Source organism: Petaurus breviceps, unplaced genomic scaffold, assembly GCF_028583685.1.
Source record: "Petaurus breviceps papuanus isolate PSGF00001 unplaced genomic scaffold, PetGlider_PUasm1.0 174, whole genome shotgun sequence".
NCBI lineage: Eukaryota > Metazoa > Chordata > Mammalia > Diprotodontia > Petauridae > Petaurus > Petaurus breviceps.
The window spans coordinates 26199202-26212967 of record NW_027185761.1 but is presented as its reverse complement, the minus strand read 5'-3'; the positions used below and the strand labels follow the sequence as shown (position 1 = coordinate 26212967).

Sequence of the window (13766 nt, the reverse complement as noted above, 5' to 3'; positions counted from 1 at the left end):
GGGGGCTTCCAGTAATCTGTCTGCCTTGGTGTTGCTGAGTACAATGACCAAAAGAAAATACCCAAAATTTAGCATAAGGGCACAGGCTTCCAAACTCTAGAAGAGGGTGAGACTTGAAGAAAACAAATGTGTTTACTTTGTTTGAAGCAATGGATTGGTGGGAGTGGGGGAGAAAGCAATGGAGGGAAGGGTGCTCTAACTTTTTAAAGGGATTTACACATCCATAATTTAGTCTTATCCTCACAACAACCCTGTGAGGTAGGCAGAGATGATTATACCCATTCTACAGATGGGGAACTAGCAGAGACTCCAAACAGTGCCTACATTCACATAAGTTAGGTAGTGGTAATGGTGAGTAGTGATGGATTCAGGTCTCTGAAACTTGAATCTGGGAGTGGGCAGGAATCTGGTTTTGTCATGCACTATTCCAGTGGAATGGAGGAGACTTCCATGAAAGCTCAGGGCCAGTATCACCAGATCCCCTTTGATGCACAGGTTGGATATATGAGGATAAAAAAAATCTAGGGCGTTGGCCTGAGGGCCTCCTCTCAAAAAACAAAAACAAAAAAACCTTCTCAGTCCTTTGGCAAAGGAAAGAAGTAGGAGATAATTCCACTTGTTATCTATCCCTGGAAAGAAAGCTAAGGATCAGTTAAAAGCAAACAGATTGATTTCTTGTCAAGGTGCTTTGGAAGGAGGCCTCTGAGGTGGAATTTCCGACAAGGAAACATAGGGGTCCCAACTCTGTACAACATTAAAGTGGTGCAGACTTACTGAAGTGCTGGATGGGACACAAGGTGGGGAGCAGAGGAAGGGCTCAGCCAGGGAAAGTGAGGCAACCTAAGTCTTCCATCTCTTCTGCTGGTTAGTGGCAGAGAGAGAGAGAGAGAGAGAGAGAGAGAGAGAGAGAGAGAGAGAGAGAGAGAGAGAGAGAGAGAGAGATAAGGAGGAGGAAGATAGGGAAGGGAGAGACTCAGAGAAGAAGAAGCAAAAGTAAAAGAAGAGGAGGAGGAGGAAGGAAGACAAAAAGGAGAGATTGAGCAAAGGAGGAGAGAGAGAAGGGAGAAGAGAAGAGGGTAGGGAAGAGAGAAAGAAGAGAAAAAGAGAGGAGGAGGGAGAGAGAGGAGGGAGGGGGGAAGGGGAGAGAGACAGAGAGAAAGACAGAGAGAGAGAGAGACAGAGAGAGAGACAGAAGAGAGAGGGAGAGAGACAGAGAGAGACAGAAAGAGTGAGAGAGAGAGAGAGAGAGGGAGAGACAGAGAGAGAGACAGAGAGAGCACCACAGACACAGAGAAGACAAAAGAGAAACCAGGAAGTAATGTCCCCTTTCAGTCTCAAGTTGGATCAAATTAACACAAATTGTAAGACCTGGCCTGCAGTTTCTCCATGGGATGGCATCAGAACCCTACAGAAATGCCCTGCACCCCCTTTAAAAATGGAAACAATGATCCAGTACCACTGGAGAGACACAACGATTCACGGAGGTGAGCATGTTAGACATAGTCTCCAAGAATGCCTCTGATTTGGCAAGAATTCTCACGTGATTTTGCCAGTAAAAGTATCCAGGAAAATCAGCCTGGACAATAGTTGCCATATTTTAGTTTGGAGAGCATAATCTGACTACAGCACAAGGATAGAGAAGTTCATGCACTGGGCAACCAAAATCATGTGTCATGGACTCTACAGAAATTTGTCTCTTTGCAAAGACACCAATCTACTTTCAAAAGAGCAGTGGGGACCTCTCCAGACTCTCAATAGCAACCATTATTCAAGCTTGTTTGTTACCCCTAGCATAAGTACACTAGGCACAGAGGAAACAAGTCTGAGCTTAGAGAAAAGTTGGATTCTGGGCATTTTTAAAAAGTGAATTTTTAAACACATATATAGAGTTGAAAAATAGTGAGGTTAACAACCATCTTTTCCTGTCTCACCTCCCACTCTCTACTGTCTCCAAACCCTATGCACCAGGCAAAGTGACCTGTCTCCACAGGGCCCTCCATCTATAGTGGGAAGCTGCACTGTGTAACAGAATAAGCATTAGCCTTAGAATTTAAAGATCAAGGTCACAGTCCTTGTTGTAAGACCTCAGGAGGATCATATGGTTTTTTTAAGACAAAAAAGAAAAAAAATAGTGAGATCAAAACAAGTTAAGCCTGGATTTGGGGCTGGAAAGTGATACTGATTTAATTCATTCATTGTTCTATACTCTAACTTACTGCTGACTCACTAAAGGTAGGATTTCTTTCCCATTATTTACTAGTTGCCAACTCAAGGCTTCTAAAAATGATTTTAAATTAGCGTTCTGAAAACTCAAATAAAAATTAGTTTTTGTTTTCTTTTATCTTTTCCATTTTAGCAGCTTCCCAACTACCATTAGATGGTGAGCTCCTAGAGGGCAGGGACTGTCTTTTGCCTCTTTTGGTAACCCCAGTGCTTCTCACAATGCCTCCCACATAATAGGAGCTTAATAGATGTTTATTAATTGATGGATAGATTACCAACTATAACTAGTCTAGTGTCTTTGTAAACTGACTAGTTTCTCCATATGGATTAAGATAGCTACCAGACCTAGCTTGGCAATGGTTTTGGAGATGAAGCCTCTTGGACCTCCAACTGAAAATCAACAGCAAAACCAATGATTTATAAGGTTATAAGGCAAACCCCCTCCGGACAAATCCACAGATGTAGCAGCAGATACCCTTTCTTGAACTTTGCTGTGTGGTACAAAGTCATATGCCTAGTGAGCTCCGAGAACTGGGGGGTGGTAGAAGCTTTCATCTTCTTCACTCTTTGCAACCTTTGCTGGGAAATGTGGTCTCTAGGGCTGCTGCGAGGGGGAATATGCTCTTCTGCCAAAGTTGGATTGTCAAGAAACACTTAATGGGCTTTAAAGTGTCCTCAGAAAGCTGTTCTGCATACCCACTGACCTATATATGCTAAGAGGCCCACAGTCTTCATCTAAAAGTCATTCTAATGTTTCTACACTACTGGGACCAGCGACAGAAGCTGCCTGGGCTGGTCCTAAAGAGGACTTCTGATTTTCCTGCCTAGATCCCCTAGCAAAAGGAAAATTGTTCAGCTCAACCTTCTCCATGTTCCAAATTCCTTTCCTGGTCAATATTTATTAAATTGTTTAAATGGCTTCCATTTCTCTCCATGGGACAATGTCTGAATTCACAGAATGTAAGAACAGTTGGTGAAGCTTCTGGAGACAGAATCTACCACTGACATACTCATGTCTCTGCGGAGACATGGAGGACAATAAGTTGGGGCAGAAAGGAAGCCTGGCAGCCAACACCTTTGCTTCCCTCTCACACCAGGGTGGGCCATGAAGGTGGGCCAAACACTTCCAATACCTTCCAAGCATGGGTACAGCTGCCACAGAAGGAGCTCCTGGAGGAGCTTGGAGGAGTCCAGAGGCCAATGGGGCCTGGAGAAAATCAATCTTGATGTCCTAGTATTGGGTAGTGAAATTTCTTGTATTTGTTGGATCTCAAAATGCTTCTCCCCGCTAAATATCTGACAGCTTTGAAACATCTGTTTAATTTGGAGACATCTCATGGTGGCACACTGCTGAAGGCTGACAATGATCTTAGCTGCATGATGCCCTTGCATTCCCAGGCACCCCACCTGTTTCTGTTCTTTGTTCACTGTTTAGCCCACATCAAAAGTACTAGCTCTTTTAATGGTTTGAGCTCCTGTGGATTCCTCTCTAGCCTATAAACACATACAATAAAAAGTCCTCTCTACCAAAGAGAAGACAACAAAAAACCCAGGAGACCAGGACCACTGACCACTCTAAAGGATGGCCACCTGTCAATGGTGGTCCATGATTGGCCAGCAAATCACAGGGAAGGTGGGCACTTCAGAGAGAGGCCTGAAGTAGAAAGTTTTATAGGGGTGGGGAGAGTTAAGGGTCATCATTTGGCTTTTTTTTTCCCCTAAAGAACAACCAAAAAAAGGGGGGGGCACTACCTGAAATTGCCTACTTGTTCAGTTGTTTGCTCTTTCTCTTGAGATAATAGGATAGAACATGGGCTAGGGACATGGAGGCTTATGGGGACAAGGGTAAAAAATCTAAAGTTTCCACAATCAGTAGCAAACATTGAGTGTCTATCCTGGGCATGGGCATATTGCTTAGTGTTCTGATGTAGTCATATCATGGCTGTGTCATAATTGGCCCTGATTGGCCAACAGGGACTCAATAAGCCTAGAGTAAAACACAACCATCTGAAGGTCTCCTAGTTTGTGATTTGATCCCCAGAAGTGTAGTTGAGTGTCAGGACCTCAGTGACACAAATAAATCAATATCTCATACAATGTAGTAAAAGGCTACCCAAATATAACCCATCTCAGTATCTGCATTTCAGGCCTGTAGTTCATAGTTCTATCAGGTATTTAGGAACCAGTTGACTAGAAATGATACTGTAGCTAAAACAAAGGATTTGTCAGATCTTATGAATCTTCTCATATCATTGCCCCTGAGTAAGGGTGACATCAGGAATATCACAGCGTATTTTATTTCTTCCCCATCCTATGCCCTGTTCTGGTATCCAGCTTGACATATCCCCATGCAATAGGAACCATGCACTGAAGCCAAGGACCATGGCCTACCTTAGATCCCAATGGGGACAGGAAAGAAGCAGTCAGCCCTCTTCTCCCTCCCCCAACCAAGTAGGTTAAAAAAACAAAGCCTTGGGGTTCTTACCTTGTGGTGCCACACTCTGCTCTTTCACCTAGGAAAGAAAATGACATGCGAATTTTCAGGTGGTTTTCTTATCCAGAGACAGCACATTTATCTTTTACAAACAAGACCAAAACCCCCCCAAATACAGGTTTTTACACCAGAAGTCAACTGATTGTGACAAATAGGAAAATGGATGCACCTGAAGGCACCTGCTTCTTGTTTCAAGGGATAGGCTTGTTGCTTTGCTACGCATTACTGATATAACTGGCCCACAGACAGGCCATTAAAAGATCTGAGCATTTTAGAATCCAGGGGGTCCCAATGGTACAACTGCTCCTGCTACCAGTAAGGAAGAATAGCACTAAGAGACTGATAGTTCAAGGCCAGCCCTAATGGGTTTCTGGATAAGGCAAATCACATTGCCTGGTACATAGTAAGTGCTTAGTAAATGTATGCTGACTGATTGGTACCTTCCTTCCAGCATTTTGATTAAGCTTATAACGGGATATAAAGAATGGTCAAGCAAGTGCTGAAGCAGAATCCACAAAAGGGTCAAAGAACCGGCACAATACCTCTAGGACATTAGACAGATTCTTTAATGAGGATGTCTGGTAAGGCAGAGACAAGAAAGAAACAGAACAAGAAGGGGTGGATGGGCTGTGGTCTGCCTCATGGAAAAATACCCATATTTATAAGGTCAAGATGAGATCCTGGACTCTGAGCTGGAAGAGACCCTATAGGCTATCTAGTCCAACCTCCTTATTTTACAGATGTGGAAATTGAGGCACAAGGGGGTTAAGTGACTTGGCCAAGGTCATACAAGAAAAGATTGTGTCCATGGATAGGCTGGCAGAAGAACAAAGATGGTATCCCAGAGCCATGCTGTCACATTGAAACAGAAACAGGGGCCAATAATTCATACAGAAGGTATGTGGTCACACATTGACTTAGTTTTGAAACATAATATTGTCTACGTTTTATTGTATTTTTATTTATTTGGTTAAATATTTCCCAGCTACATCTCAATCTGGTTCTGGTGCACTCATGAGTGTTTCAGGCTGTGTGTGGTCAAGGGGTTCATGGGTGACACCTCTGCCCTAGAGGCCAATGGGGGCTGAAGTTAGTGATGTCAAAGGGACCCAAAGCTCAGCAGATCTAGGATGTGACCCTACCCAAAAGGAGAAGAAACTCTGTAGAGAGTGGTGCCAAGCTCAGGGAGAGTCTCCATTCCACTTGAGGGGGGGTCCTGGGGAGGGGCTTCTATTTACAAGGGGATTTTTTAAGTTTTGTTTGGGGCTCTGGAATGAAAAGCAAAACTGACTCATTTGTCCCAAGAGTCCTAAAGGCCCAATAATGGCAGAAGCATCAATGGCAGATCAAACAATGTAAGGTCAGAAGGGGCAGCTCTCAGTCCTTGACTGAAGATCTAACTCACCAACCCCAGTGCAAATGAAAGCACTGTATGCTGGCATAAAAAATGACCTGTTAGGCAAGTAAGAAAAACTAGACAGAAGCGAGACCTAGCCCAGCTATCAGCAACTCTCACATATCACCCACCCAGGGTAGCAGTGGAGAGCAGTGGCACCCCAACAACCCCAACCCCTTGCCAAGGCCTCATGTTATGGACTGTGAGCTCCTTGAGGGCAGAAACTGGATTTTTGCCTCTCTTTGTACTTCTAGCATTTAGCATAGTGCCTAGCCCATAGCAGATGATAATAATAATAATAAATAATAGCTAATATTTATATAGCATTTACTAGGGGCTAGGCACTGTGCCAAGTGCTTAATAAATGCTTGAGGACTGACTTATTTTATTCACTAACTTTATATATATATATATACATTATGTTTTATATGTATTTACTGTCTCCTCCATTATATGTAAGATTCTAGTGAGTACAGATTGTCTCATTGCTTGTCCTTATATCCCCAGCTTCTAGCACAGTACACGACACATAGTAGGTGCTTAATAAATATTTTTTGATTGATGACCAACACATGGGGATGGAAGATGTTAAGAATGTGCCTGGTGAATGGTAAACTGCCCAACTTGTTTTGAAGCTTAGGGTGTAGGAGGAGAAATAACGTGAGAAGGCTGGAAAATGTAACCCGAAGCCCATCTGTGGAGGACCCTGAATGCCAGGCTAAGGATTAGGACTTTAATGAAAACAAAACGACATTTTTTTTCTTACCCTACCATTTGCAAAAGCCACAGTGGGATTTCCTCCTTCCTGAAGCACTGGAAGGAAGGTGCTGGTTGCCATGACAAATAAATATCCAATCCTGCTCTGGCATTTGCAAGAACCTCCTGGATGGCTCTCTAAGGGGCTCCCTTCTCTTGGGCCACCTCCCCTACGGTCTCTTCTAGCCTCCTGCTTCAGAGTACATCCCCTGAAGGAATTTCCACTCTATTCCTAACCCCTCCACCCCCACCTCACCCTCAGTCCTGCTCTGCTGACAGCCTCTCCAACAGCACTATTTCCCAAAAGCTGAAGCCTTACTTTACTCCACTTACCAGTTCTGACCAACTTCTACACAGCCTCCTTGCCCAAGAAGCCACCCATCTGGTCATTGCTCTCTACCCTTTCTACCTCTCCTCCCCTTTCCCCTCTGATCCTTGAACTAAGAAACTTGGTCAAATAATGTCTGTTATTGTTCCTGGACTTGTTGGTCAGTCATTTTTCAGTCATGTCCAGTGCTCTGTACCCCGTTCAGGGTTTTCTTGGCAAAGATACTGGAGTGGTTTGCCATTTTCTTCTCCAGCTCGTTTTACAGATGAGGAAACTAAGACAAACAGGGTTAAGCCCAGGGTCGCACAACTAGTAAGCATCTGAAACCAGACTTAAAGTCAGAATTGTTCCTCTGTGGGATGTGTTAAGGAACTCACTCCCCTATGGTTTGACTCGCCCTCTCACTACCTGGACTGAAATGTCCCTGCCTGGCTACCACTCCCCAACTTGTGCAGTTTCCCTCATTGAAATGTAAGCTCCTTGAGGACAGGAGTTCTCTTTGCTTTGTATTTCTATCACCTGGGCTTAGCACAGTACTTAGTAAGCCCTTAATAAATGGTTTTTCATTCATCCCTTCATTCTTTCTTCTCTTTCTTCTTCCTGCAGCATTTTTAAACAGCCATAGAATCCCAGAATACTTCAAGGGTGCCTGGCAGAGACAAAAAAAGTCAACCAAAAAGGCTACCAGGGTAAATACCACAGCATTGAGAACGAACATCGCAAAGAGGGTCAGTCAACAGGCATTTACTAAGGACCAGCAAAGTGCCACATATCGTACTAAGCTCAGGGATTTCAAGGAAAGGCAAAAGACAGTCTAGTCCTCAAGGAGCTCAGTCTAACATGACTGAGGACAAATCATGCAAACAACTTTATACAAACAAGATATACACAAGATAAATTAGAGATAAATCAGCAGAGGATTTGAATGAACTGGAGCCCTGACCAGAGGAAAAAGGAGATGAGTCAGAGGTTTTTCCAATTTCCTGGCTTTCTACAGCATCTTTCCCTAAGAATTCAGAATCCATCTGTTGGGGAGATTATCTCATCTTACTCATGGGCATTAGGAGGGAGCAGGATCAATCTCCTTCACTTTGCAGATGAGGCCCATAAAAGTTAGAATGACTTGTGTAGGGCCATATGCGGGGAGGAGCTAGAAGTTAGCCTCCTGTCTCCTTGAGAATGGTGAAGACTTTGGGAAATATCACTATGGATCTTTCCACCCATGCCCATGCTCAAATCCTAAACAGTTAACTAGGATCCTGAAATACCAGGGAGAACAGATTAGGCAGAGGAGAAAAGAGCCAAGAGATGTCAGAGTGTCTGGGACTTTGGGGAACTGTGGAATGTTCTCATGGAAGGGGTGACAGTCAAGGGGAATGAGGGAGAAAATGAGGGAGAAAAAAAAAAGGTGGGAGGGTGGAAGGTGACAGACTTTAGTGGCAGCTAGAAGGTCATTACTAAATAAGTCTCTTTGAAAGTGACATCCCAGGAGTTCCTGGTAGGAAAACCACAAGCCCTATGTATGGTCCAAGGCCAAGATGTCAGATATAGAAATTCAAAAAGTGTAGCATAAGAAATCAGTTAAGAAATCTTTACTTTTTCTATCAAAATTGGGTGGCTAAGACAGGGCATGGAAGCAGAGTGATGAGAGGCGGGGAAGTGGATGGAGAACCTTCTACATAGCAAAGAAAATAAAGAAATGGAGTTTGAGGGGACAAAAGGCACTCCCATCTCCAGCCCTGTAGTGGCTGTTACTGTTTAGTCATTTTAAGTTCTGTCCAGCTCTTTGTGACACATATGGCATTTTCTTGGCAAAGATGCTGGAGTGGTTTGCCATTCATTTCCTTCTCTATCTCATTTTACAAATGAGGAAACTGAGGCAAGCAGGGTTAAATGACTTGTCCAGGGTCACACAGCTAGAAACTATCTGAGATTTTAATTTAGGAAGATGGATTCCTGACTCCAGGACTGACACTCTATCCACTGCACCACTTAGCTGCCCCCTAAGCATTTATTAAGTACTTACTATGTGCCAGGTCCTGTGCTGAGGCCTGGTAAGACTAAGAAAGGTGAGAATACATTGCTTGCCTTCAAGCAGTTCACATTCTAATGGGGAAAACAACATACCAGTCAGTTTGTATTTAAAAGATATAAACAAACCGTGTAAATCAAAAGCCATCTCACCGGGAAAGGACGAGCAATGGCAGTGGAGGAGGAGGCTAGGAAGGGGTTCCTGAAGAAGGGGGTTTGGAGTATAGCAGGAAGCCAGAAGCAAAGCAGAAAGGGCTGCTCATCGAAGGTAGAACCTGACCTACGCCTTTAGAGAAGCTAGAGATTCTCAGAGGCAGAGGTGAGGAGGGCACGCAGTCCCGACACAGCAGACAGCTCATGATACATGTGGTCCGCAGGTTCAGGGCACAGCCAGAAGACCAGTGTGGCTGGAATATGGTGTAGGTAAAGGGGAGTCCCTGGGGAAAAGGCTGGAAAGGGCTTGGGAGCCAGATGGGGAGGGCCAATGCCAGGCTCCTCAGAGCTTTGCAGTTTATCCTAAAGGGAATAAGGAGCCACTGAAGATTTTAAAGCAGGCATCTGTGTCTTAATAACATAAATTTGGCAAAGCATGGAGGATGGGTTGGAGATGGAAAATACTAGAAGCAGGCATATTAGTTATTACAAGAGTCCAGGCAAAAGGAGATGAGAGACTGAATTAGGGTAGGGTAGGGTTTTCATGGAGAGAAGGAGACAGATGTGGAGGTAGAAGCAATAATATGCTATATGTTCTGGGGTGATGGAGATCACAGATTTGGATCTGGAAGGTATTTTAGAGACTGTTGAGTCCAATGCCCTATTTTGCAAATGAGAAAACTAAAACATGGAGTGGTTAATTCACTTGCCCAGTGTCATATAACTAGTAAGTGCCTATGGTAGGATCTGAATTCAGATCCTCCTGACTCCAAGTCCAGAACCTGGTCTGCTATGCCATGCAGCTTTTCATGATGGAAGAAACCAAAATGATTCTGAGGACATAAAACTGAGGGACTGACAGGATGTTGGTGAGCAGGTGTTTTACTGATGCCCAATATGACTAAGGGACTCACAGGACAGCTAAATGATCACACACACGGCCCCACGCCAAACTGAGTCGATTTCCTACTTGCCCTAAGAGTCCTAGAGTAAAGGCTCAGACTATGGTTGAAAGCCATAACACAGAGTAAAACCCACCTATTATAGGGTTTCCTTACAATGCTAGGGACTTGGTTATCTGAGAGCTAAGGTAGGAGTTTCTTCCTATAACACAAAAAGCTTAGGTTGCAAGGTTTACCTGATCCCCCGACACCCCGTAAGTATAGGGTTTCCAAAGCTTTCGTCATCTACAAAGGTTCAACCAGTTAGCTCCATTGTCAAGAAACAAATCTCACCTAGAATCATAGATCATTAGAGACAGAAGGAGCCTAAGCAATCATCTCACTCCATTCCATTTTACAAAGGAGGAAACTGAGACCCTAAGAGGTAAAGTAATTTTCCTAGGGTCACACAGCAGGCTACTAGTAGATATGGAACTTGAATCTGAATCTCTTCCTCTCAGCCAAAGGCTCTTTCAATGACATAAAAGGGACAAGTGCCCAAAGATCCCCCAAATGACGGGCAAGACCCAGTGGTGTGTGTGTGTGTGTGTGTGTGTGTGTGTGTGTGTGTGTGTGTGGACACATCTCACCCACAAAAGGGACCAAAGCAAAATGTGGAAAGTGCTGGTTCAAACAGAGTCTGGCCCTTGTTGTGATGGGCTATGATCAGCTTGGGGCTTGCAGGAAGAGTAGATACCCATAAAAAAGCCATGTTTCCTAAAACTTCAGTGCCCTGAGATTCTCCTGCTGGGTTCTTCTCACCATCCCTACTTTCCTTTTTCTCCCCACATTTATTTATTTTTTAATTTATGGAATAAAACAAGAATTTCAACAACATTATATAATAAAAAATATGATTGCACATGAAACTGTACATCTATTATTGCTGGCAGAATTGTGAACCGATCCAACCATTTGGGAGAGCAATCTGGAATTATGCCAAAAGAGTTATTAAACTGTCTATACCCTTTGACCCAGCAATACCACTACTAGATCTATTTCCAAAGATAAACAGGGAAAACTGGAAAGAGCTTACATGTTCATCCCTATACTTCTAAAGCTACATTTCCTGGGATCATCAGTGGTTAGTCAGCTCAAAGCTCCAACAAAAGACTGTTAAATCACATCTTGGAGTAAGGTGGGGCTGAAGGCTAAATAAACTTGGAAGACAACATGGGTCAGGATCTGAGCCAAGTAAAACTAATTAATTTTTTATTGCATTAAGAGCATCCATGCAAAGATTTAACAAAAGATTGCATTTGCTATGGCTAATGGTAGAACAGGAAAGAAATACTCTGTCCTCCAAGTCAGAGTCATCCAAAAACCTATAAAGCATCCCATCTTCCAAAGAGGAGAAAGCTCACTTAGGAAAGCAATGCTAATGCTGCTTCTAGTAAACTTCCTTGGTTCTGCTTTAGCTGTCCTGAAAGCCTCTAGCCAGTGCCCTGGTTTTAAAGGAAAAGCCCAAGAGACACCAGAAGCTGGTGGGCTGGAAGACTCTCCCTGCTCGTAGGCATTTAATGAATGTTTGTTGAATGAATAAATGCAGAAGGAAGGACAGTATTGCTTGTCCTGGAAAAGGGAGGAGGTATAAGAAGGGGATGACAAAAGGAGTAAGGCAGAAGAAAGGACAGAAATAAGCCAGAAAGGATCTCCTGACCTCTTGTGCCTTTCCAGCCTCATCTTGCACACTGGGCTTCAGCCTTCATCACTCCCTGAATACGCCTTGGCCTTTCCTGCCTGCATACCTTTACTCAGCCCATTCCCTTCACCTGGCATGACTTTCCCTTGCCCCTGAAACTACCCAACAAAACCCAATTCATTGGTTCAAAGCCCAGTTTAAATGTTACTTCCTCCAAAAAGCTGTCCCTAATCCTCCAAATCATGTGAGTCAGAATACCAAGAGACTTTAGAGATCTGGTCCAACACCTTCCCTTTTACAAATGAGGAAAATGAAGCCCTAAGAAGGGCCAGTGGTCACACTGTTCCTAAAACATCATGGTCTCTTCATCTGTCCAGCTGGTACCACAGAGCTGAGTACATTTTATAGTCTGTCACATTCTGCTTCACATTCAAATACATGTTTTAGTCCTCTCACTGAACTGTAAGCCCAATGAGGCCCTCACTGCAGCCCTACACAATGCCTTGCACACAGTAGGTGATTTATAAATACCCACTGAAGGAAGGAAACAAGCATTTATTAAGCACTACATGTAGACCAACTGCCACTCCTCACCCCAAGCCCCTCACCCCCAGCGTCTCCTCTTTCCTCTCCACCATCACCTCCCTCCTTCCCCCAGAAGGGGCATTAACAATAAAGGTACAAAGGTGGAGAAGAGTCCTGCCCTCCCCCCATCCTTCATTTTAGTGTGGGCCCCCTACATGCTACCCTGGCCCTGAAGCCAGAGGCACAACCATACAGTTGTGGTACAGCCCAGGGAATGGAGAGAAAAGAGAAATGCCCATCCTAGGTGAGCCGATCCCAGAGGAATCTTTTCAGACTGACAAGCTTGGCTCAGGGAGGAGCATTTGGCTGGTCACACACACAAAAAGCCTAGACCAGGCAGGGAATTCCTTCCTCCCTGTGGGGTTTTAAAAGCAGGTCAGGAAACAGGACTTCTCCCTGGTGTGGAGCACACAACTCACCTTCTCCAAGGGTCTGCTTCAGCAAGTCATGCTTAGCCTGAAGCTTGGTGATAAGATTACTGCCATTCACATATTCTTTAAATTTCTGGAAAACACAAGGCAGGAGAAAGTTAAGCATGGTGGGCCCAGCAGCTGGCTCCCCACTCTGGGGCTCAGGCTGGTGCTGGAGGGGGTATGCACAAAGCAAAAGAAGAATGTGCTGCCCTCCAAGGAACCTGACTTAAGGATTGGGGTGGAAGGAACCCCAAGAGGGATTTCTGTTTGCTATCTCCCTCCGTGCTATTCAAATATTGGTCTGTTGATCTTATTAGCCTCCGATCCTTTGTCCCTGGGCGTGCATTTCAGGTCAGGGTTTGGGAACACAAGGAATCCCAGAGAAAACAGTCCAGTGAAAGCCCTCTTTTGTCAGCTGGAGCTCAGCTAAGCAGGGTTCCTTCTGTCACAGGACCTCGGGATCCCTTTGTGCCAACAGCAATAAAGACAGGAGACTTTCTGGGGAGGGAAAAGGAGGGCTTTATCAGATCTTGCAGACAGCAGCTTCCAAACAAGCCTTATTTATTTGGGTTGTGGGTGGGGAGCAGAGAAGGGGCAAGGGGAGATGGTGCCCACTCTTCTAAAAACACACTCAGCAGGCAAGCTTTGATTCTAGAGCATCTAATAATGATTTCTTATATTTGTATATAAATCCCCACTTTTCAAAGTACTTTTATGCATTATCTTACTATTGTTGGGGTGGCTCTTACAAGAGAGGGTATGTGAAACAATGAGTAGAAAACCAGCCTTGAAGACAGGATGGCC

At 44.3% G+C, this 13766-nt stretch overlaps 1 protein-coding gene across 5 annotated transcripts in view; it reads right to left on the bottom strand.

The window, feature by feature from the left end:
- Positions 1-13766, bottom strand: part of SRGAP3 (SLIT-ROBO Rho GTPase activating protein 3) — a 299497-nt gene that overhangs the window by 57072 nt on the left and 228659 nt on the right. For 4 of the 5 annotated variants that reach the window (XM_069084033.1, XM_069084034.1, XM_069084032.1 and 1 more), the window contains exons 10-11: positions 12969-13053; positions 4709-4736 (exon numbers count right to left, since the gene is read on the bottom strand). In XM_069084033.1, coding sequence (XP_068940134.1) covers positions 4709-4736; positions 12969-13053 — 113 coding nt within the window. Of the gene's footprint in view, positions 1-774; positions 862-4708; positions 4737-12968; positions 13054-13766 lie in introns of all 5 variants that reach the window. The other variant, XM_069084036.1, reaches the window with a different exon arrangement.